At 46.7% G+C, this 25076-nt stretch overlaps 2 protein-coding genes across 4 annotated transcripts in view; one reads left to right on the top strand and one right to left on the bottom strand.

Moving 5' to 3' along the window:
• The window catches only part of LOC144686882 (tubulin alpha-1D chain), a 917839-nt gene that overhangs the window by 138784 nt on the left and 753979 nt on the right, over positions 1-25076 (bottom strand). Inside the window, exon 1 of one of the 2 annotated variants that reach the window (XM_078552696.1) lies at positions 16305-16326. The exons of the other annotated variant lie outside the window; for it this stretch is intronic. Within the exon in view, the coding sequence (XP_078408822.1) occupies positions 16305-16307 (3 nt within the window). The 5' untranslated portion in view covers positions 16308-16326. Of the gene's footprint in view, positions 1-16304; positions 16327-25076 lie in introns of those variants that run through there. 2 annotated transcript variants of the gene reach the window in all.
• Positions 122-24644, top strand: LOC144686880 (tubulin alpha chain-like). 2 transcript variants are annotated; one of them, XM_078552691.1, is made up of 4 exons: positions 122-259; positions 22191-22413; positions 23263-23411; positions 23514-24644. In XM_078552691.1, exons 1-4 carry the CDS (start codon positions 257-259, stop codon positions 24489-24491), a joined length of 1353 nt encoding a protein of 450 aa, XP_078408817.1. In that variant the 5' UTR covers positions 122-256; the 3' UTR covers positions 24492-24644. The 2 variants fall into 2 exon arrangements, with proteins under 2 accessions (XP_078408817.1, XP_078408816.1); XM_078552690.1 differs by lacking the exon at positions 122-259 and having other exon boundaries at positions 22170-22413.

Raw genomic sequence — 25076 nt, 5'->3', positions numbered from 1 at the left:
TGGGTGCGGTGACATCTGATTGAATGATCTGTACCTGTGGGCGGGCGGCTGGATGGGGACCAAACCCCACCCCCTTCCTCAGGAGGTTAAATAGTCGGTGGGTGGGGGAAATTGCTGCCTAAAACCCAGCGCTCACAGAGACCCTTCACCGGTTCAGAGTGTGAGACCAGGGGCGTGGACTCTGACCCCCCCCTTAACTAATATATATATAAAAAAAAAGTAGCATTGTAACTTCGGAAACAAATTCACCCCGATCATGGTAAGTCATGGCAATAACCTTGCCAAATCTGTAATCGACAATATTAAAAGACAATCTCTTTGCAGGTAGCTCGCGGTGAGGGGTGGCAAACGTTTGACTTATCGGTTTATAAGACGTGCCAATGTTTCATTTGTTTTTTTAAGACCGAGTTGAGTTGAGTTGAGTTTGCGGTTGACACGCGGCGGGAAATAAAACTTTGTGCACTTTTCGGCGAGTCGCCTGTTTTGTAGAAACTGTGACCTTCCACTCAATTTTAATTTAAAAAAAAATAATAATAACATAATGGAACATGTTGAGTGGTTGGGAAAACAATTGAGTGTGAATGTTTATGTTAGAGAGAGACACACAGAGAGAGAGAGAGAGCATTTAGGGGAAGGAATTGACAAATGGAAAATTGAGCGAAATTGACACGTAATCGCCTTGCGCTCGGTTTTGTTTTGATATTGACACTTGCACCATTTCGCCTGGAACACCTGGTGCGGGAGGGGGGTAGGGGGCAGGGCTGGTAGTGCGGGAGGGGGGGGTAGGGGGCAGGGCTGGTAGTGCGGGAGGGGGGGGTGGGGGCAGGGCTGGTAGTGCGGGAGGGGGGGGTGGGGGCAGGGCTGGTAGTGCGGGAGGGGATAGGGGGCAGGGCTGGGGGGGAGGGGGTGGTAGTGCTGGGGGGGAGGGGGTGGTAGTGCTGGGGGAGGGGGTGGGGGGGTAGTGCTGGGGGGGAGGGGGTGGTAGTGCTGGGGGGGAGGGGGTGGTAGTGCTGGGGGAGGGGGTGGGGGGGTAGTGCTGGGGGGGAGGGGGTGGTAGTGCTGGGGGAGGGGGTGGTAGTGCTGGGGGAGGGGGTGGTAGTGCTGGGGGGGAGGGGGTGGTAGTGCTGGGGGGGAGGGGGTAGGGGGCAGGGCTGGTAGTGCGGGAGGGGGGTAGGGGGCAGGGCTGGGGGGGAGGGGGTGGTAGTGCTGGGGGAGGGGGTGGGGGGTAGTGCTGGGGGGGAGGGGGTGGGGGGTAGTGCTGGGGGGGAGGGGGTGGGGGGTAGTGCTGGAGGGGAGGGGGTGGGTGGTAGTGCTGGGGGAGGGGGTGGGGGGTAGTGCTGGGGGGGAGGGGGTGGGGGGGTAGTGCTGGGGGGGAGGGGGTGGGGGCGTAGTGCTGGGGGGGAGGGGGTGGGGGGTAGTGCTGGGGGGGAGGGGGTAGGGGCAGCGGGTTTGTGCTGGGGGGGAGGGGGTAGGGGCAGGGGCAGAGGGGGTAGTGATGGGGGGGAGGGGGGTGGGGGCGTAGTGCTGGGTGGAGGGGGGTTGGGGGGTGGGCGGAGGGGGAGGGGCAGGACTGCTCCTGGAATGAGTCGCCTAGAATTTGGAGCTAGTAATTTGTGTCTCTTCTGGGTCTCCAGGTCCTGTAACAGGAGCTGGGCTCTGAATTCGGATCCCTCCTCCCCGGGAATAGACAAAGCTGCCAAAAATAGGCAATGGTCTGTATCCGAGACTGCACCAGGCAGAGAGATATGGTCAGACAGTGACCCCTCTAACCTGCACACATGATCCCTCTGTAGATATTCTGAGCATCCTGGTGACTCCCTCCCGGGGGCAGATGCGCCGCAGTAAATGCGCTGGCGGAGATTTCCTCACTGTTTTCCGGGCGCCCTGGATTCGGGGCGGAATCACACACCCGTCCTCCTCCTTTTCGGAGGCGGGTAAGGGAAATGGTTTCTCTCTGAGTGACATCCTACCCAGGAGTAGCCAACCGACCGACAGAGGAAACGGTCACGACCCCATTTACGCTGCAACAACGCTCCAGTGGGCCCTACCTAACGCCAGCGTTAAGGCTTATTTTTAAACAAAAATATACTTTATTCATAAAATATCTGGAAGAACATTCCAAACCATTTCAAAATCACCATCACAAAAGTACAATCAGGTTCAACTTTTACAACATGGGTCACCAGGTGCATCAGTACAATCAATGAATATTACAATCATTTACAGACATTAATTTTGAGCTGTACAGCCCAAGGGGCTCTAAACAGTTCCCAGTCCCTCCGTGCACTGTGGCAGAAAGGTCTTAGACAGCGACCCTTAGTCCCAGACCTTTGGTCTGCTCCTTCATACCCATAGTGTGCACAAATTGCCTCACTTTGGATGGGCTGAGGAAACTGTCCTGAACCTCCCCATTGGAGATGTTCCGCTCAGGTGGCATCTGGGGGTTTGTGCAGTGAACGGGATTTGAAATGTCCTCTGTTGGAGAAGCTTCTCCAATCCTCTCCCCCTCTGGGGCCGTTGCTGTTCCCGGCTTCCCGGAGCTGGGGTGCGCTGAGCGCCTCACTGCTCCCAGATTCCTGGGGCTGGGGTACGCTGGCCTCTTGGGGTTGTGGGCAAAGTTGGGGTGCGCTGGTCTCCTCATTGTCTCCGATGTTCTGGAGCTCGGGTGTCTCGTCCTCCAACTCCCTAGAGCTTTGCCGCTTCTTCTGTCGGCACTGGCACTTCTTCGTCCGAAGAGCTGCTGCCCTTGTCATCCATGTTGGATGGGAGACGCCTCTTGCCACTTGTCTGGGAAGTGGCTTGGTCCCTTCTTAGCCCGTTCTAACACAGGAATGAACAGGTTCCCCCCCACCACCCCGGAAATCAGACACTATCTGGGTGGAGGGGCTGATGTAGGATGGGGTGCTCTTTTATCTATAAGTAGGGCGGATCAAAGATCATCTAAAGTGTCAGTATTACATCTAAATGTATTTATTTAGTTGATCCACTCAGTATGAGTCATGTCACATTTTTAACAGTATGTAACAGCCGCCTTTTTCGTGAAATGACGAACTTTATGCAAAATTAGCCACAAGGGGTTGTTCGCGCCATTCACAGGAACCAGGAAGTGAAGAACCAAGAGTTTGTGTTAACTGAGATATTCACAAACCTGTTTTTTTATCTGCGTTCACTTTCTTGGGAGCTAACTCTGTGCCCCCCACAACCACCCAAGGCCAATTAGAGATGGACGTGAAATGCTGGACTAGTCAGCAACACCCACCTCCCATGAATGAATAGCAAATTCCGCCCCTCCCCCAGAAGCTGTGTGCGCCCTTGTGTGGCTTGGGCTCCACTGTACATTACTACACGCATCAATTTCACACGTGTTTCCCTTACACTGGAACCAGGGGGGCTTTATCCTTCACAGGCCCGTGTTTGCGATAGCTTAATATCTTCACAAGTTGAGGTCTGGAGGAATAAAAACAGAAAATGCTGGAAAAACGCAGCAGGTTTTGGCAGCATCTGTGAAGAGAGAAACTGAGTTAATGTTTCCAATCCACATGATTCTTCTGACTCTTCAGCTCAGAAGAAGGGCCACATGGACTCGAAATATTAACTGTTTCTCTCTCCACCGATGCTGCCAGACCTGCTGAGTTTTTCCCAACATTTATTGGTTTTATTTCACATTTCCAGCATCCACAGCATTTTGGTTTTACTTTAGGGGTTCTGGAGAGCTTGCTTTGTGTGTGGAGTTACACAGATCAGAGGGAGGCCATTCAGCCTGTCGCGCCTGTGTTTGCTCTTTTGAACCATTAATCCCACTCTTTTCCCTAAACACGGCAAGATGTCCTGTAAACCTTTCTCCCTTTTCAAGTGTTGATCCGATTCCCTTTTGAAAGTTCCTATTGAATCTGCTTCCACCGCCCTTTCAGGCAGCGCCTTCCAGATCACAGTTCGCTGTGTAACCAAATCTCCACATGTCCCCTCTAGTTTCTTTTTGACAATCACTTTAAACCTACATCCTCTGGTTACTGATATGACAGACAGAAGGTTAAGAAGTGATCTCATTATGCTATTGAAGATGATTTGAGCAGAGTTTATAGGTGGTTGAGAGAAACTGCTTCCTCTGGTAGTGCGGGGGTGGGGGGGAGAATCCAGAACAAGGGGGCAGAATCTTAATTAGAGTTGCGTCGATCGGGGATGATGTCAGGAAGCACTTCTTTCACACAAAGCGGAGTGGGAATCTGGAACTCTCCCTCACACCCCACCCCCCCTTCCCCTCCCAAAATGAGGCTGAAAATGTTAAAACTGAAGTTGATCAATTTCTGTTGGGTCAGAGTCATGGAACCAAGTGGATAGATGGGGTTGAAAGGTACAGGTTGTTCATGATCCAGTTCCGAGAGAGCTGAAGGGCCTCCTCCTATCTCCATGTTTGTCTCATTATTTTTTTTTTTTGCCTTGGAATAAAGCAAGTCCAAGATGGAAATCTATCTTTTTCTGTAGGGTCCTATGGAGATGGAGTCTGGTGTAGTCTCTCTGCAGTCATCACTGGCTCTGAATTCTAACTGCCCTCAAACTATGCTAAATCATTGTGTCAGTTGAGTAAACCACAAGCCATTGGAGATCTTGTTCTAAGGTTGGAGTTGGTGCACCTAGCTGGGAGCTCCGCTCTTCCATCGGTTTCTCAATTTAGTTGTGGTGTCAGTTGTGGTTCAGTGTTTAGCACTCTCTCTCTCCTTAGTCAGAAGATTGTGGATTCAAGTCCCACTCTCGGCACAGAATCTAGGCTGACACTCCAAATGCTGCACCAGCGATTGTGCCTTTCAGATATTAAATCAAAGCCCTATCTCCTCTCTCAGGTGAATGTAAAGGATCCCACAGACAGTATTGAAGCAGAACAGAGGGGTTTTCCCAGGTTTCCCACACTCAGTTAGCAAGTAGAGAAGGATTTAAGAAGAATTATCTGGTCACTGTCACATTTGATTGCTGTTATTCCTACATTACGATAGTGACTACATTGGCTGTAAAGCACTTTGGGACGTCGTGAGGTTGTGAAAGGTGCTATAGAAATGCAATGTCTTTCCTGCCTCCTTTTCTTTCTGTCCTTCCTTGTTGCATTGTAAGCACAAGGGCAGCAGATACATGGGAACACCACCACCACCTGCAAGTTCCCCTCCAAGTCACTCGCCACCCTGACTTGGAAATATATCGCCGTCCCTTCACTGTCACTGGGTCAAAATCTTGGAACTCCCTCCCTAACAGCACTGTGGGTGTACCTACACCACATGGACTGCAGGGTTCAAGAAGGCAGCTCACCACCACCTTCTCAAGGGCATTTAGGGATGGGCAATAAGTACTGGCCTAGCCAGCGACACCCACATCCCATGAATGAATAAATAAAAAAATTGCTTAATACCGACAACACCTCATATCAATACTTAAATGTTTAGTATATTGAAATAATCAAAAGCTTCTCGTTATAGAGGAGCTCATTGTATCACTCAGAAACATAAAGCTATTCATGGCTGGAGATGCCTCTGGGGGTGTAACCTGAAAATATACCACTTGTTGCATCCAGTTTATCATTGGCAAGTATTCTCCCAACCTCATTGAACACTCCCAAACTTAAAATGGATATAAATCAACAAACAATCGGGTTGCCAACAAAATGTATGAAATGAAACAAAAAAAAAAAATCTGGTCTATGAGGAGGAAGTTTTTAAAAAGGCTAAAACTACACTTAAGAGACCAAGAAAATGATTGTTAGCTCCTACACCTCATTGCATTATTTCCCACCAACATGTAAATTGGACAATGCTCATACATTTTGTATGGAATAAGTGCAAGGAAAATTGAAGATGTATCCCCAAATTGCAGATCCTTAACCATAAAATGAATATATGATGGATAAATGAATTGAAACATCAAAGTTTTAATAAGGGAGAAATATATGGCATGGATTTGGTGTTTCTCTGGGCTCTCATGTTGCCAACCCTCCAGGAATGTCCTGGAGTCTATACAAGTTAAAGATTAATCTCCAGGACACCACTGCTAGCCAAAAATCGAGAGAGAGAGAAAACACCAGCTTGTGCCACCAAATGGGAAAAGGAGGCACTGAGGATGGGCAAGTTGGATGGCCAATGGCAGGAATGTAGGCACTGGGCAGTCAGAAGCGAGCACAAGGTCAGGTGATGGCATCGCCAGGATCATGTGCAATTGAGTTGGCGACCCGATTGAGAATGTGTTTGGGAACCTGGGAGTGTGGTTGGTTTAGTGGGCGGAGATTTGTTCAGGCTTCGGGTTTGTTGGAAGAATAAAGATTTAGGAGACTTGGGTGTATTGTAATTACGTGTGTAATATGCTACCTTTTAAACCACCCAAATTTCTTCGTGCCCCGAGGAAATTAAAGGTCCATGCACAATGATTAACTTTGAACTGTAGTGACTGTTATGTACATAATCTGGACTGGTGCTCCTGGTGGGGTACTGGGAGAGTGTTGGACTGGTGCTCCTGGTGGGCTACTGGGAGAGTGTTGGACTGGAGCTCCTGGTGGGGTACTGGGAGAGTGTTGGACTGGTGCTCCTGGTGGGGTAATGGGAGAGTGTTGGACTGGTGCTCTTGGTGGGGTAGTGGGAGAGTGTTGGACTGGTGCTCTTGGTGGGGTAGTGGTAGAGTGTTGGACTGGTGCTCTTGGTGGGGTAGTGGGAGAGTGTTGGACTGGTGCTCCTGGTGGGGTACTGGGTGAGTGTTGGACTGGTGTTCCTGGAGGGGTACTGGGAGAGTGTTGGACTGGTGCTCCTGGGGGGGTACTGGGAGAGTGTTGGACTGGTGTTCCTGGTGGGGTACTGGGAGAGTGTTGGACTGGTGCTCCTGGGGGGGTACTGGGAGAGTGTTGGACTGGTGTTCCTGGAGGGGTACTGGGAGAGTGTTGGACTGGTGTTCCTGGAGGGGTACTGGGAGAGTGTTGGACTGGTGCTCCTGGCGGGGTACTGAGAAAGTGTTGGACTGGTGCTCCTGGTGGGGTACTGGGAGAGTGTTGGGCTGGTGCTCCTGGGGGGGTTACTGGGTCAGTGTTGGACTGGTGCACCTGATGGGGTACTGGGTCAGTGTTGGACTGGTGCTCCTGATGGGGTAGTGGGAGAGTGTTGGACTGGTGCTCCTGGTGGGGTACTGGAAGAGTGTTGGACTGGTGCTCCTGGTGGGGTACTGGGAGAGTGTTGGACTGGTGCTCCTGGTGGGGTACTGGGAGAGTGTTGGACTGGTGCTCCTGGTGGGGTACTGGGAGAGTGTTGGACTGGTGCTCCTGGTGGGGCACTGGGAGAGTGTTGGACTGGTGCTCTTGTGGGGGTACTGGGAGAGTGTTGGACTGGTGCTCCTGGTGGGGTACTGGGAGAGTGTTGGACTGGTGCTCTTGTGGGGGTACTGGGAGAGTGTTGGACTGGTGCTCCTGTTGGGGCACTGGGAGAGTGTTGGACTGGTGCTCCTGGGGGTGGGGTACTGGGAGAGTGTTGGACTGGTGCTCCTGGTGGGGTACTGGGAGAGTGTTGGACTGGTGTTCCTGGTGGGGTACTGGGAGAGTGTTGGACTGGTGCTCCTGGTGGGGTACTGGGAGAGTGTTGGACTGGTGCTCCTGGTGGGGTACTGGGAGAGTGTTGGACTGGTGCTCCTGGGGGTGGGGTACTGGGAGAGTGTTGGACTGGTGCTCCTGGTGGGGTACTGGGAGAGTGTTGGACTGGTGCTCCTGGTGGGGTACTGGGAGAGTGTTGGACTGGTGCTCCTGGTGGAGTACTGGGAGAGTGTTGGACTGGTGCTCCTGGGGGTGGGGTACTGGGAGAGTGTTGGACTGGTGCTCCTGGGGGTGGGGTACTGGGAGAGTGTTGGACTGGTGCTCCTGGTGGGGTACTTGGAGAGTGTTGGACTGGTGCTCCTGGTGGAGTACTGGGAGAGTGTTGGACTGGTGCTCCTGGGGGTGGGGTACTGGGAGAGTGTTGGACTGGTGCTCCTGGTGGGGTACTGGGAGAGTGTTGCGATGTTGAAAGTGTTGTCTTTCAGGTGAGATGTTAAACCAAAGCCCCACTGCCCTTTCAGATGAACATGAAGGATCCCATGGTACCATTTTGTGAAGATGTGCTTGGGAGTTATCCCTAGTGTCCTGGGCAATATTTATTCCTCAATCAAAATAAATTTTATAAAGAGATTATTTGGTCATTGTCATGTTGCTGTTTCTGGGAACTTGCTGTGCTAAAACTGGCTGCCAAGATTCCTGCATTACAACAGTGACTGTGCTTCAAAAAGTACCTAACTGACTGTGAAGCACTTTGGGACATCCTCAGGTTGTGAAAGGGGCTATACAAATGCACGCTCTTTTCAGTAAATCACTGCAGCACCTTCCTTTGTAAAGAAATCCCTGAGAATTTGTGTTTTCTTCGGAAAAGATGTGTAGCATAGAGACTGACTATTACCTCAGTCCAACTGAAAAATAATTGAGAAATAACCTGAGCAACAAATACATTCCATTGTAGTGTTGTAACCACATGCTCCATTCAGTTTGGATGTGCCCTGTGTCTGTCTGCACTTCTATTTAAGAGTAGGGTTTGTGTAAACATGTATAGTTGAGTTTGTTCCTGCACTGAGATGTAAGACCATTAAACCATCCCAGTGTGGTGCAATTTTATTTTTTTCAATCAATTTTCACAATTCTAGTTTGTCTTTTTAAGTGCTTCCTGACTCCCATCTCTTACATTCTGTACTAAACAGTTTTTGGATATCATAATTTGCTGAGGAAACATGGTATGTTGCACAATTAACTAGAAGCTCGCAAAATGAATGATCCATAATGAATACTCATTGAGTTATCCAGATTGAGTTAACACATTGCATATCTACCAATTGTTGTTTTTATTATTAGATGTGATGTGAGCATCGTTGGCAAGGCCAACATTTGTTGCCCATTACTAATTTCCCTTGAACTGAGTGTCTTTGTAGGCCATTTTCAGAGGGCAGTTAAAAGTCAACCACATTGCTGTGGGTCTGGAGTCACATGTAGGCCAGACAAGATAAAGTCGGCAGATCTCCTTCCCTGAAAGTCATTCATGATCTGATAGGTTTTTATAACAATCAATGATCATTTCACAGTCACCAAGTCCTGAGACTAGGGCCTGGATTTTTGCTCCTGAGTTGGGAGCATAGGGTCAGGACATTTCCCTGGGAATCGGACCCGCCATCCCCGGGACAAGTGCAGAGGCTGCCGTGTGCACGGCTGGGCTGGGCGGAAGGCCTGCCTCTATGGTCCAGAACTTTGTTGCAGTTTGAAAAAGAGCAGTAAAACAAAAGACATCCCTCGAGCCCTCACCCCTCATTTCCCCCCACACACTCCCCATGCCCCATCCATGTCAACTCATGTCCCCATAAACCACCCCCCCCATAACTTCCATGCCAATCTATGCCCCTGTACCCATACCAAGCAATGTTTTTTAACAGTTGACATGCTTTTAAATTTAAAGGACTTTTTAAATGCCTTGAGAGCTTGACAGTTGCTTTTGACAGGTCCTCTTGACGGTTTTGACAGGCCCCTTGGACGGGTACTTCTGACAATTTTGACAGTTGATTTTTTTCAGTTCCAATGAGCTTGAGAATTTATGCACATTCGTCTACTTTTAACAATTCCAAAGGTCACCTTACCTTCCCAAAAGTGCCCTGGGACCAGATCCAAAGGGATAGCTTACCTCTCCAAATGAGTACCCTGCCCATCCAAATGCATCCACCCAAGTTCAGACCTGGTCTAATCGGCAAACTTTGAGTTTCATACTCCTTGCCTACCAGAATCCCCCTTCAGTGGAGGCATCTGATAAGTTACAGAAACAGAAAACGCCGGAAAATCTCAGCAGGTCTAACAGCGTCTGTGGAGGGAAAAACAGTTAACGTTTCGGGTTTGTATGACTCTTCTTCAGAGCCTCCGGACTCTGAAGAGTCATACAGACTTGAAACTTTAACTCTGCTTTTGTCTCCACAGACGCTGTTAGGCCTGCTGAGCTTTCCCGGCATTTCCTGTTTTTGTTTCAGGTTCCCAGCATCCGCAGTATTTTGCTTCCATCTGATTAAGTTAGATGGTCAACGGCCTCTCTAAACTGCACATGCATGAAACACGGCCTGAACTGCAAAAATAGCGAGTGTCATGTTTGGGGCCGTGACTTAGGATTTCTGTCTTGTTTGGCATTTTTGCCACGGGAGAAGGGGGCTCTCTGTCATGGCAAACATCCAGGCTAGATTTCAATTCCAGATTTTTTGCTAATTAATTGAATTTAAATTCCACCAGCTGTTGTGGTGAGATTTGACCCCATGTGCCCCAGAGCATCAGTGCGGATATCTGGATTACTAGCCCAGTGACATTGCCACTACCACTGTCCCTGCCCACCACCCCCCACCCTCAAAAAAATGCATATGGGCCGAGTTACTCCCTGTCCACCCCCCACCCCCCTCTCTTCCCACCACAGCCCCACCCCACCTCCCACCCCACCTCCACTCCCATGTCCATTTTCATATGTTCCTTTCCCATCTGATACTTGTCTTTGAGAACCTTTTGGATTCTCAATCAGCGTTTGCAAGGACACCCTGCCCCAGGCTGTGTGTCTGTAACCGCAAGGGGACTCTGGTCAATAATTACAAGGGGTCTAAACATAGAGAACAAATAGCTCATAAGCTTGACCCTGCACATTTGATCCACACTGGGCTCTGCAGAATATAATCTCCCAACATTGCAGCTGTTTGTGTCACTCAAAACTTCCTCATTGCGCTCCCAAGGTCGTTCCTCTTTTATTTTGCCATCTGCTCTGCCCCTTCACCGTTGCTTCAAGTGAAACTCTGTGGTTCAATTTATGCTTTGTTTTTTTTTTAAAAGAAGCGTGTCCTCCTGTGGCTGTAAAATGCTTTATTCTAATGAAGAGATTATCATTGTATATCCGGGATCGATAATCCTGTCTCTTCAGCTGAATCAAGGGAGTTGTGACTTGTTTGTTTAACTGGGGGGGGAAAAAAAGATGGAAGTAAAGTGCATTTGTATAGCACCTTTCAAGACCTCAGGATGTCCCTCCATACCATACAGTGGCTGGCCAGCTAGCCAATAGTGAATGGACCTTCCTGACCATGCCTGTCTGGGCTGGGAGCGGGTCGGTGTAAATCTTATGGCAATTTATTATGACCAGAGTGTTTAGTTTTGTGGGACTAAGAGTCCCATTCCATGACAGGGAACAATGGGCAGGTGTTGAATCGCCCCCCCCTCACTGCCCGTTGCTCCATAAGAGTCACGGTAGCATCTTAATTCTTTAAATAAGGCTTTTTAAGTCATTTATTTTTAAGAGGTCTTGCATGCAGTGGGTAGTGTTCCTGCCTCTAAGCCAGAAGCTCTGGGTTCGAATCCACCATCGAGACTTGATGGCCAAGGAATGTAATACAGCCAAACAGGTTGATTATCAAGCTGCAAATCCTCCCAATACACGCCGATAGCTGGTGGTGAGAGCGGGAGAGATTCCTGGTCAGCCGCGTGATGGAAAGAACATTGGAGCCTCTAACATCACTATCCATAGCTCCAGACTACAACATACATGTTACCACAGCACCCCAGACTCCCAGAGTGAGCTATAATGTGCGCACAATTATTATCTAAATAAGGCTTCCGCCGATTTTGTGTGGGTGTACAGGATGTCAAAAAGGTCATCTCAAAGATCACATGGTGGGGGGGACCCTCACCAGATCTGGGCAAGATGCGAGTTGCACTGACTTTCGTGCCGTTGTTGGCCCCATTCTCGTCAAGGAAGTGAGACGCACGGCAAAAGATATTTAACCCCAAGAGGTTCTGGGAGCGATTTCATTCACAGTTCATAGCACCCTCGCCTTTGAATCAGAGGGTTGTGGGTTCATGTCCCACTCCCGGAAAAAACCAAGAACTGTGATTGTACTCGAAAGAGTTGCAATCTGTGACTGTTGATAACTCGAAAGAGTTTCATTCACGAGATACTTAGAATCGTGGAATGATGCAGTGAAATGATGGCCATTCGGTCCATCATGGATGCGATGGCTCTTTGAAAGTGCAATTCATTCCCCCTTGCTCTTTTACTCCCTGCAACTTTTTTTCTCCTTATCGAGTTACTTATCCAACTCCCCCTTTTTGAAAGCTGCTATTGAATCTGCTTCCACCTGCCTCTTCAGGCAGAGTTATTTCAGGTGAAGGCTGTTCCTTCACCTCCTCAATTCACCCATCCTAGTGAAAAAAGATCCACCACTGTCGCATCTAATCCATTCCAAAATGATTCCCGGGCTCTCTCTCTCTCTCTACCCTGCCTCTTGATGTGTGGTGTCAGGCATGTATGTCTTAACAGCCTGACTCACAGGAAGCCTTGAGGACTGACAGGTTGGCATGGAAACCAATATGGGCATGGCAGACAGCCTAAATATATCTCTCTACAGAATCTTGTTTTGCAGAATGTGCTGACTTTGAGCAAGGAGGGGTCGGTGGCAGGGGAGGGTGGAATAAAATTAAACCAGAGGAAATTGTTTCTCTCTCTCTCTCTCTCAACCCTATCAACTCTTTCTTTAATCATCTTAAACACCTCAATTAGATCACCCCTTAATCTTCTATACTCAAGAGTATACCTGCGTTGTCTAAGCTACCTGCTCTCATAAATTTAACCCTTTTAGCCCCAGTAACATTGCGGTGAATCTTGCACTACTGCCCCCCCCCTTCTAAGGCCAATATATCCTTCCTGAGGTGTGGTGTCCGGAACTGAACACAAGTCACTCCAGAAATTAAAACAGAAAATGCTGGAAAAAAACTCGGCAGGTCTGGCAGCATCTGTGGAGAGAGAGAGAGAGAGAAACAGGAGTTAACGTTTAGAGTCTGTCTGCCAGACCTGCTGAATTTATCCAGCATTTTCTGTCTTATTTCAGATTTCCAGCATCCCTTGTATTTCACTTTTTTTATTTTAGCGGTTACTCCAGATGTGACCTAACTCGGGTTTTGCACAATTCTATCGTCACTTCCTCGCTTTTGTATTCCAACCTCCTTGAGATATCAGTGAATATTTCATTAACCTCTTTAAAAAATTTTTTTTTGTACCTGTCTGCCACCTCTTTAGTGATTTTTTTGTACACGGAGCCCCCTGAATTGGGCAAATGGTACTGACCACTTCTCCGGCGCTAATTGCAAAGGAGGTTCTTAAACTGTCTGAAATGTCAGCTATTTCAGGCAGTTCAGTCCTTTACCGCTGGTTTTACAGACATGGGTCAAGTCTTCATTCTTGACAACTGCAGGAGTCAGTCAGCCTGGGTAGTTTCATTTCAGGTGGTTTTTTTTACCGTCAACAACAGCTTGCATTTTATAGAGTGTCTTTTTTACAGTAGCATTACATCACGACAGCTTTACCGAGCCAAAGAAGCAAACATTAGGCAATAGGTGACCAAAAGCATGGGCGAGGAAAAGTAGTGTTTTTAAAGAGTGGCTCAAGGGAAGGGGGAGCTGGAGGTTAATGGCAATGCTTGGGGGTGGGGAGGGGGGAGGCAGATGAAGGCACAAGCAGCCAATATTGGAGTGAAGGATGAGTGGAGGCTTGGAGTGGATGGAACCTCAGATTTGTCAGGTTGTCAGAGGACTGGAGAAGGACAAGAGACAGGGAAGGGACAAGGTTACAGAGGGATTGGAACAAAAGGATGAGAGGATTAAAATAGAGGTGTTATTGGACTGGCCAGGAATCAATATCCAGTGAACTCCGCCAGGAGTAATGAAGCAGCTGAAACAGGCACTCTACCGCAGCAGAAAAACCTGAAACTAAAGATTGCAACCGGATTACCCTGCCTAGTTCTTTTTAGTGAGCGTGCCAGAGGTCAAGAATGACATAAACAGTATTTAAATCTGAGGGACTCAAAACTGGTCTCACTAAACGAAAGAGGGGGAACTAAATTTTAGCCCACAGAAGTAATCGGTGAGGCAGATAGGGAAAAGTTCCCCATGCAGAAATGAGAGGAGGTCTTTTGAAAGTGAGGGGGGGAGGGGGTGGGGGTGGGCATGCGGGCTGGAGGAGGGGGGGCGGTCTTTGATTTGTAAATGAAGTGCTCCATGAGAAAACCATGCACTAAATATTGTGACCTTGTTGCTGCCATCAATGCACTGCCTGAGAGGAAGCAGATTCAATAGTAACTTTCAAAAGGGAATTGGATAAATACTTGAAAATGAGAAATTTGCACGGCCAAAGGGAAAAGAGCAGGAGAGTGGGATAACTGGATAGATATTTCAAAGAGCCAGAATAGGCATGATGGACCAAATGGCCGCCTCCTGTGGTTAAGATGCTGTGAATAGCAAACACTTTATTCACAGTGCCTGGAGGTGGTTTAAATCTGGGTTTGTCTTTGTTCCACCCAACATTAATTCCATAGAGCACCAGTCCTGATCAAACGTGCTTCGCCAAGTGTTTTTAGACTTGTCATTTGGGAACGAGGTTCCACAAATATTGGAAGTCAATATTCTTTCCGATTTAAAGAGTAAATACAAAAAGTCACGATGGCACAGGTTAGAGTGGCCATTTGGCCCATTCATTCATTCAAGAAGGGTGGTCCTCCTGTCTCAATATCCAACTGGATCTTGGTCAACTTGAGAATCTTTCTTCCCCTACGAGAATTTACTGCAAAGGCTTGATTCCTGTTTGTTTGAAGAAATTCTTCCTGCTGCCCATCCCAAATTCATTTTTCACCTTCTAGTATTGAGGCTTATAGGGAATGAGTGCTTTTTTTGGCCACATGGTTTAGTATACTTCTCGCTGCTGCTGCTTGAATGGAATACTGTAGACTGCCACCTAGCTCTACAAATGTATGGCTGGATTTTCCTCTGCGCTTTGGGGTCCCCAATGTGGGGGCCAAATGGGGGTCCTAAGTCCGCACTTGTCTCCAAACTCACCGTCTGTGTTGCTGTAGGCCCAATCAGAGGGCAAGCAGCTCTGGAGCCTCGGCAGGCCCACCAGAAGAGGTGGGCACTGCTGAGGCAGGTCAGGGACTATGGGGGTGATCTTCAACATGGAGGCTCCCTTACTGGCCTGCACAGCACTTCAGAATATGGCGAGTTAACACCTTGTTAGGGAGAGACAGTCTCGCATTCCTAAAATAACACATAAGAACAGAGGGGAGGGGAGGCAGCAAGTTCATGTGAGATCCCTGTCGGCAGAATATTTGTTTATTGCCGCATGAGCAGCAGCTGATGAACAGGTTTCCCAACGAGTGTCCTCAACCTGTTGGTGCAGCTGCTCTAGGTATAGTTACAGCCAGCACTGTACATTCACTCTCGTTTACGGCAATCAAATGTCCTTTCCGAACTAGGGGAGGTGCACGGAGGAAGAAGTCATCAAAGTGATGGCTTCGGGTAGGACTTAGTGTTGTCATGTGATAGTGCGACCCCAAACTCTTGTGAACAAAGTGCCAAACTGCTTCAGGAGGTTTTCTGAAGCTGGTGCTTCCAAAAGTGTATTTTCACTTCCAGAGGCTGTTCTTATGATCTTAACTTTTTTTTTTAAAAAAAAAAGTGCAGGTCTCCTAACACACAAGTTTTTGCTGAAAATTGTAGAAGTTCTGAGCCACAGCCACCTTTTAAAATTAATTCAGGGGATGTGGGCGTTATTGACCTTTCATGGCCTTGGGAGTCACAAAATGCTTTACAGCCAATGAAGCACTTTCAAAGTGTAGTCACTGTTGTAATGTAGGAAACGCAACAACCAATTTGTATACAGAAAGAGCCCACAAACAGCAATGTGATAATGACGAGATAATCTGATTTTTGCAAAGCTGGTTGAGGGATAAATAAATATGAGGGATAGATAAATAAATATTGGTGAGAAGGCCACTGCTCTTCTTTGAAATAGCACCACGAGATCTCTTCCAAATTTGAACCCATCCATGACTTTCTAGCTTAAATACACTATGCACTGGACCACAGCTGACACCTGCACTAACACTTGATATTCAACGACATTACCATCACCAAATTCCTCATCAACATGTTGGGTGGGGGAGTGGCGAGGGTCGCCATGACCAGAGACTCAGCTGGACCTGGCATATAAATACTGTGGTTACAAAAACAAGTCAGAGGTAGGGTATTCTGTGATGAGTGCCTAATCTCCTGACTCCCCAAAGTCTTTCCTCCATCACTGCTTGCCTGCATGTGTGCTGCTCCAACACTTGAAGCTTGACAACATCCAGCATAAAGCACCCTACTTGATTGCACCTCATACACCATCTTAAATATTCACTCCCTCCACCACCGACACACAGTGGCAGCAGTGTGTACGTACCATCTACAAGATGCACTGCAGGAATTCGTGAAGGTTCCTTCGACAGCACCTTCCAAACCCGCGACCTCTATCATCTAGAAGGGTGAGGGCAGCAGATAGATGGGAACACCGCCACCTGGAAGTTCCCCTCCAAGTTACTCACCATCCTGACTTGGAAATATATCACCGTTCCTTCACTGCCGCTGGGTCAAAAACCTGGAACTCCCTCCCTAACTGTGGGCGTACCTACACCACGGTTCAGGAAGGCAGCTCACCACCACCTTCTCAAGGGCAATTAGCTGTGGTCCAGTGCATAGTGTATTTAAGCTAGAAAGTCATGGGTTCAAATTTGGAAGAGATCTCGTGGTGCTATTTCAAAGAAGAGCAGTGGCCTTCTCACCAATATTTATTTATCTATCCCTCATATTTATTTATCCCTCAACCAGCTTTGCAAAAATCAGATTATCGAGTCATTATCACATTGCTGTTTGTGGGCTCTTTCTGTATACAAATTGGTTGTTGCATTTCCTACATTACAACAGTGACTACACTTTGAAAGCGCTTCATTGGCTGTAAAGCATTTTGTGACTCCCAAGGCCATGAAAGGTGCTATATAAATGCAAGTCTGTCTTTCATCCCCTTGGATGTAAGCTGTTGAATGCGGCATTCTTACCCATGTTACTGAGAACCCTTTTGACCTTTATTTAATGTGTTTTATTTAAATCTTTTCCCCCATGTTCCACTTTATTAAAGCAGATTAGCAGCAAGGGCAATGTATGCCTTGCGGAGCTGACTGTCCCTGAATTACTGCAGCTGTTAATCATTAAACCAATGGATTAACAAAAGTTAAACAAAGTATTGGCCTCAGGGAGCTGGCATGCAAGCTACTCGGTGTAACTGTGCGCTTGAGCTGCTAACTCTGGTTGGACAGATCCCAGGAGGTTTTGTCACATGACCAACTGACACCATCCCCCTACACCACCATTGGTCACTTGATCCAACCATCAACTTGGTGTCCCTTGCCAAGCCAATTGCAAAGCAAACAGATCCTTCTTTAGCAGATTGACAGTCAAGAACCATCCAATCAAATGGCCTTTCCCCCCTCTTCACCAATTCTTTTCATAATTGACAACCTTATTGTTTTCCTCCTGGGGTTTGCACACAGCAGTGGCCTGGGGATTAATCTTTAATTTCCGGAGACTCCAAAACAATCCTGGAGGATTGTTGACTCCGTGACTGAGCAATGGTGGCCTTCACTTTATTCTCTTCCTCCTGATCACCGCCCTCCGATAGCATAACTAAGATGCACGTGGCAGAAGGGTTCAGTCACAATTTCAAAATCATGGTCATCATCTACAAGTCCTTTCTCCAACACTGGGACATCCCTTCAGTTCCAAGTTCCCATACATTTCACTTTTTGCTCCATTGCAGGGCAACATATCATTCCAGTTGAGGGTTGACAACCCTCCTGGGTTAGGAACAGGACGGTGGTAAGAGGATAGTAGCATAGTATCAACATTACTGGCTTAGTATCCAGAGACCTGGACCAATGCTCTGGGAACAGGAGTTCAGATTGCACCATGGCAGCTGGGGGAATTTAAACTCAGTTAATAAATCTGGAATAAAATGTCAATATTATTAATAATGAAACTATTGGATTGTGTAAAAAAAAAATCTAGTTCACTAATGTCCTTTAGGGAAGGAAATCTGCCATTCTTACCTGGTCTGGCCTACATGTAACTCCCAGATGCACAGTAAGGTGCCCTCAAATGCCCTGGCTTGATGCCAAATGCTACAGAAGTGTTAAAACTGTGGGTGTACCTACATCACATGGACTGCTATGGTTCAAGAAAGTGGCCCACCGCCATCTTCTCAAAAGCAATTAGGGATGGGGAATAAATGCTGGCCTTGCTGTTGACCATCCCAAGAAATGGAAAAGATAAGAAACCATTTAATCCCTTCAGCTTGTTTCATAATTTATTAGATCAAGATTCAAAATGTATTTTAACACATTTAACAGCCTTATTCCTTACCCATCAAAAATCTACTGACCCCCGTTTTGAAATTTTCAAATGACCTGATCTCAAAAGCTTTGAAAGTATCAGAATTGTATGGGAGTCTCTTGGGTGAGAAGTGAATAACCTGGGATCAATAGCTGGCAATCCTGAAGATAAATGAAGTCTGTGGTTTGTGCTGATGTGCTGGCACCCACACTCTCGCCCACCAAAACTCTCTGAACCTCCCTCCCCATTGGATAATATCAGGCAATTTTGAAACACTGCATCACTTAGCCTAAAATGCAAAGGAGTTGTGAGACGCAGGATGACTGTTAAATCGACCCATGACTTGATGGGTATCACTGTCATCTCTAAGTCAGTTAGTCCTGGGCCCAAGTCCCACCCCAGATACTCGAGCCTGTAATCTAGGCGCACACTCCCAGTGCTGAAGTGCTGACTTTCAGCTCAGAATTTAAACCGAGGCTCTGTCTGCCCTCAGGTGGCATTACTTTGAAGGGGAGCACGTTAGTTCTCACTAGTGTCCTGGCCAATATTGGTCCTCGACCATCATCACTGATCACATTGCTGTTTGTGGGGTCTTACTGTGCACAACATAGCTGCCTCGTTTCCTAAATTACAACAGTGACTACACGTCAACTAAGTACTTCATTGGCTGTAAATAATTCTGAAATTGTGAAAGGCACTATTTAAATCCAATCTTTCTTTTCTAAGCACATTGATTGACTTCATGCTCAGAAAACTGTGTGAAAGGTTTCAACTCCACTCCTACCCACTATCTGGGACATCTTGCCTTTTAAAGCCTTCACATTCCTTCTTCTGGTTTCTGTTTTAGTGATATTGATTGACGGATAAATATTGGCCAGGACACTGGGGAGAACTCCCCTGTTCTTATGAACATATGAACAAGGAGCAGGAGTAGGCCATTAGGCCCCTTGAGCCTGCTGCACCATTTAAAAGGATCATGGCTGATCTGATGGTAACCTCAAATTTGCATCCCACCTACCCCCGATAACCTTTCACCCCTTGCTTATCAAGAATCTATCCACCTCTGCCTGAAAAATATTCAAAGACTCTGCTTCCACCACCTTTTTTTTCAAGAAGAGAGTTCCAAAGATTCTGACCCTCAGAAAAAATTTCACCTCATCTTTGTTTTAAATGGGTGACCTCTTATTTTTAGTGACCCCCAGTTCTAGATTTTCCCATAAGAGGAAATATCCTCTCCACATCCACCCTGTCAAGACCCCTCAGGATCTTATGTTTTAATCAAGTCGCCTCTTGCTCTTCTAAACTCCAGTGGCTACAAGCCTAACCTGTACAGCCTTTCCTTATAAGACAACCCACCCATTCCAGGTATTAGTCTGGTAAACTTTCTCTGAACTGCTAATGCATTTACATCCATCCTTAAATAAGGCGACCAATACCTGTGTACACAACACTCCAGATGTGGTCTCATTAGTGCCCTGTATAACTGAAGCATAACCTCTCAATTTTGTAATCCATTCCCCTCCCAATAAACAATAACATTCTATTAGCTTTCCTAATTACTTGCTGTGTCTGCATACTAACCTTTTGTGATTCATGCAGTAAGACACCAGATCTCTCTGCATCTGAGCTCCTCACTCTCACCATTTAGAAAATATGCTTCTCTTTTATTCTTCCTGCCAAAATGGACAATTTCACATTTTTCAACATTATACTCCATTTGCCAGATCTTTTCCCACTCACTTAACCCACCTATTTCTTTTTGTAAGCCTCCTTATGTCCTCTTCACAAATTACTTTCCTACCTATCTTTGTCATCAGCAAATTTGGCAGCCATCCATCCCTTCATCCAAGTCATTTATATAAATTGTAAACAGTTGAGGTGCCAGCACTGATCCCTGTGGCATCTTGCCAACATGAAAAAGACCCAATTATGCCTACTCTCTGCTTCCTGTTAGCCAGCCAATCTTCTATCCATGTCAATATGTTACCCCCCTATACCATGAGCTTTTATTTTCCACAATAACCTCTGATGTGGCACTTTATCAAAAGCAATGGGATCTTTTACATTTACCTCAGGGCCTCAGTTTAACATCTCATCCAAAAGGCAGTACCTCTGACAGTGTCGCACTCCCTCAGTACTTCACTGGGATGGTCAGCCTAGATTATGTGCTAACGTCCCTGGAGTGGGCCTTAAATCCTTCTCACCCAGAGCCAACAGTGCTCTCATTAAGCCACAAGTAACACCTGGATGTGAAGGAAGAGAAAAGTCTCTCAATTTCAGAAATGTTGAGATGGGCTAATGTGAAAAGAACCTTCATTTGTATATCTCTTTTTCACATGGTCGGAATGTCGTAAAGGACTTCATGGCTAGCTAATTACTTTTGAAGTGCAGTCACTGTTGTAATGCAGGGAAATGTTGTTATAGCCAATTGTGAACAGCAAGGGCCTACAAACAATAACTAGGGGGTCATGGTTTAAAAATAAGGGGTCGCCCATTTAAACAGATGAGGTGAAACTTTTTCACTCAGAGGGTCGTGAGTCTTTGAAGTTCCCTTCCTGAAAAGGTGGTGGAAGCAGAGTCTTTGAATATTTTTAAGGCAGGGGTGGATAGATTCTTGGTAAGCAAGGGGATGATAGGTTTATCAGGGGTAGGTGGGGTGCAGATTTCAAGTTATTATCAGATTAGCCATGATCTTATTAAATGGCAGAGCAGGCTCGAGGGCCTACTCCTGGTCCCTGTTCGTATGTAACAAGATAAAAGGCCATTTAATTTGTGGTGGTGGTACAACTGGGGTAAGGACTTTAGGAAAATGCCCCTGCTCTTCCTCATAGTGTCATTGGAACTTTTACATCCACCCGAACTGATTGAGCCTGTTACCATGTTTTGGCCAAGGGACAGCAGCTTCAACAAAGTGGCACTCCCTTAGTAATGCACTGAAGTGTCTGCCTAGATGTAACTTACATTGAACGGTGCTACGTAAATACAATAAGAGGTCCCAATGCACTTTATAGGTTAAAAACTGACATTGAGTCAAAGAAGGGAGTATTAGAACAGGAGGTTAAATGTTTGGTCAGAGTCTAAGTAGGGTGTGGAAGGGGTGGAGAGGGTTGGGGTGGTAATCCCAGAGCTTGGGGTATGGATGACTGAGTGTACAGACACCAGTGGTGGGGAGAAGTAAGTTGATGTGCAAGAGGCCTGAATTAGAGGAACGCAGAGATCTCTTGAAGTTAGAGATGGGCAGGGGATAAGAGGGATGCAAATTCAAGGAAGAGACTTTTAAAATCAGGGGGACTGCAAGCTTCAGTTGTGGAGTATGAACCTATGACCTTCTGACTGCCTCTGTATAAATGGCAGCAAAAGTTGGGAAGACAGTGGTTTTTCTCAATATAACTGAATTGTGTATATCAAGCAGAGTATTTGTAACATGGTCAAGTTGCATCATGTTTCCATTCCTTTCAACCTTTGTTTTCTCTCGAGGGCTATGTTTAGCTTCCAATAGTACATTGTAAGATGTTTAAAACAATTCAGAGCCTCAATGGACATCTCACTCAAAGTATTTATGATCTTTTCTCCCATAAGTGGAGGCATTCATTGATTCGTCTTGGTGGGTTTGGGCTGTGCTCTTTTCCTCCAACCAGTGCCAGAACAGATGTGCCCTGTCACTGGCAGTATTTGTTGTGGAAGACCAGAGGTTGGCAAGAGAAGGGATGAACTGGGAGAATGAAACAAAAGGCTGCTGTAAATGGAGAAAAGATGAGCAATTTAGTGGTGGTGAGTGGATAGTAGACTATCATTCTGAGTAAAAATGGCTTGACAAGATTTCAGCGTCAAGATTGTTCTTGTTCTGTTCATTCTTGTTATCCCTTATCATTTCTGAGACTGAATGTGTTTCTTTGTTCCACAGCGTGAATGTATCTCCATCCATGTCGGCCAGGCTGGTGTCCAGATGGGCAATGCCTGCTGGGAGCTGTACTGTTTAGAACACGGTATCCAGCCTGATGGGCATATGGCGGGCGACAAGTCCAGTGGAGTAGCGGACGACTCCTATACTACGTTCTTCAGCCATACGGGAGCTGGCAAGCATGTACCCCGGGCTGTGTTTGTGGATTTGGAGCCCACTGTGATCGGTTTGTATTGGGTGGACTTGAGTTTTGTTGATCCTTGTGCTTCCTTTCCAAATGTTCAGACTGCTTCTTGACCTCTCCTGCTATCGTGCTTGAACCAGTCACTAGGAGTGACCTAGCTCTAGCTCAGATTTATCCTAGGTCTGAGCTGAACAGGCTGGGGCTCCTTGTACTAGAATGAAGGCAAGAACGGTCACCGAAATAGAACTCTTTAGAATTATGAAGTTGCTTGATAGGTTAGAAGGAAAAGTCCAAAAGTTTTTTTTAAAAATTTGCTCATGGGATGTAGGTATCACTGGCTAGGCCAGCATTTATTACCCATCCCTTGTTGAGGGGAGAGCATTTAAGAGTCAGCCATATTGCTGTAGGTCTGGAGTCACATGTAGGCCAGACCAGGTAAGGATGACAGATTTCCTTCCCTAAAGGGCATTAGTGAACCAGATGAGTTTTTATGACAATCAACAATGGCTTCATGGTCATCATTAGACTTTTAATTCCAGATTTTTATTGAATTCAAATTCCACCATCTACCACAGCAGAATTTGAACCCAGGACCTCAGAGCATTACCCTGGGTCTCTAGATTACTAATCCAGCAACAATACCACTACACCATCACCTCCCCAGTAATTTGAGCCAATAGCATAATCATTACTCTACACTAGTATGTGTCATCTGGTCCAATGTTCATTGTCAGAGTTAAATAGGTTATTTATTTAAATCTTTTCCATTACTATTTTTGTTTGAAGACCCAGATTGTCTCCTTTTCATCAGTGAAAGTGTGTTTAGCTCATAATATTTAATGCATTCTGCTGGATTCTAAACTGACCTCCATCTACTGTTCTGAACTCCAGATGAGATCCGTTCAGGTACCTATCGCCAACTGTACCACCCCGAGCAGCTCATCACCGGGAAGGAAGATGCTGCCAACAACTATGCCCGTGGGCACTACACCATCGGCAAGGAGCTGATTGACTCAGTCTTGGACAGAATCCGTAAGCTGGTGAGTGAGCACTTCCCACAGCACTGACAAGTACATCAATAATCAATAATTACAATTCCTTGTTATGATGGGTTTTACTGCTATTTATGATCTCTTTCACAGGCTGACCAATGCACAGGACTCCAGGGTTTCCTCGTGTTCCACAGCTTTGGTGGAGGCACTGGCTCTGGTTTCACATCCCTCCTGATGGAACGTCTCTCTGTTGACTTTGGTAAGAAGTCCAAGCTGGAATTTTCCATCTACCCAGCTCCTCAGGTCTCCACAGCTGTAGTTGAACCCTACAACTCCATCCTGACCACCCACACCACACTCGAACACTCGGACTGCGCCTTCATGGTAGACAATGAAGCCATCTATGATATCTGTCGCAGAAACCTGGACATTGAGCGCCCTACCTACACCAACCTTAACCGACTCATTAGTCAGATTGTGTCCTCCATTACAGCCTCCCTTCGCTTTGATGGTGCTTTGAATGTTGATCTGACAGAGTTCCAGACCAATTTGGTTCCCTATCCACGTATCCATTTCCCTCTGGCTACCTATGCCCCTGTGATCTCGGCTGAGAAAGCTTATCATGAGCAACTGTCTGTAGCTGAGATCACCAATTCCTGCTTCGAGCCAGCAAACCAGATGGTCAAGTGTGACCCTCGCCATGGCAAGTACATGGCTTGCTGTCTGCTCTACCGTGGTGATGTGGTGCCAAAAGATGTCAATGTTGCTATTGGTGCCATCAAGACTAAACGCAGTATTCAGTTTGTTGACTGGTGTCCAACTGGTTTCAAGGTTGGCATCAACTACCAGCCTCCCACTGCAGTACCTGGTGGGGATCTGGCCAAAGTCAAGCGTGCTGTGTGTATGCTGAGTAACACCACGGCCATCGCTGAAGCCTGGGCTCGCCTCGATCACAAGTTTGATCTGATGTACGCCAAGCGCGCCTTTGTGCATTGGTACGTGGGCGAGGGGATGGAGGAAGGGGAGTTCTCAGAGGCCCGTGAAGACATGGCAGCCTTGGAGAAAGATTACGAAGAGGTTGGCATTGATTCTTTTGAGGGTGAAGAGGAAGGGGAGGAGGAGTATTAAACAGCACTTCATCTTTAACCAAAGATGTACAATCTTTTTAGAATAAGGCTTTGTTTTATAACTTTGTAAAAGCTAATATGGTATAACCATTCTGGACTGATGTAATTATTGACTTCTGAAATGTTACTAAGTAAAACCATATTTTTGAGCCAATATTTTGTTGCAAATTTTCATTGTCTCATTTTGAATTATTGCAGTCTTACTGACCTGAAGGAAATTGGAGTGGGAATGACATATTTTAAAAAAAATGTTAGGCTCCTGTACTGAATCTTGAATTGAAACATATGGTTGAGGGAAGTTCACTCTGCATTTAGCCTATGCTGAACAAGACCTGGAAGGACTTGATTCAATTCCCCAACTACTACTTGGTTAGCAGCACCTTTGCCTCTGAGTCAGGGGTTCCTGGGATTTAAGCCTCACTCCATAGACTGAGCAAGTAATTTAGCCTTACGCTCCCAGTGCAGTACAGAGGGAGTGCTGTACTGTCCGAGCTGCTGCCTTTCATATGAGATGATAATCCAAGGCCCTGCTTGCACTGTTCAGGTGGTTGTATAAGGTCACATGGCATTTTACAAGAAGAGGTTT

This window comes from Cetorhinus maximus, chromosome 11, assembly GCF_964194155.1.
Source record: "Cetorhinus maximus chromosome 11, sCetMax3.hap1.1, whole genome shotgun sequence".
NCBI classification, from domain to species: domain Eukaryota; kingdom Metazoa; phylum Chordata; class Chondrichthyes; order Lamniformes; family Cetorhinidae; genus Cetorhinus; species Cetorhinus maximus.
The sequence above is the reverse complement of the archived record's forward strand: the minus strand, read 5'-3'. Positions and strand labels throughout refer to the sequence as shown.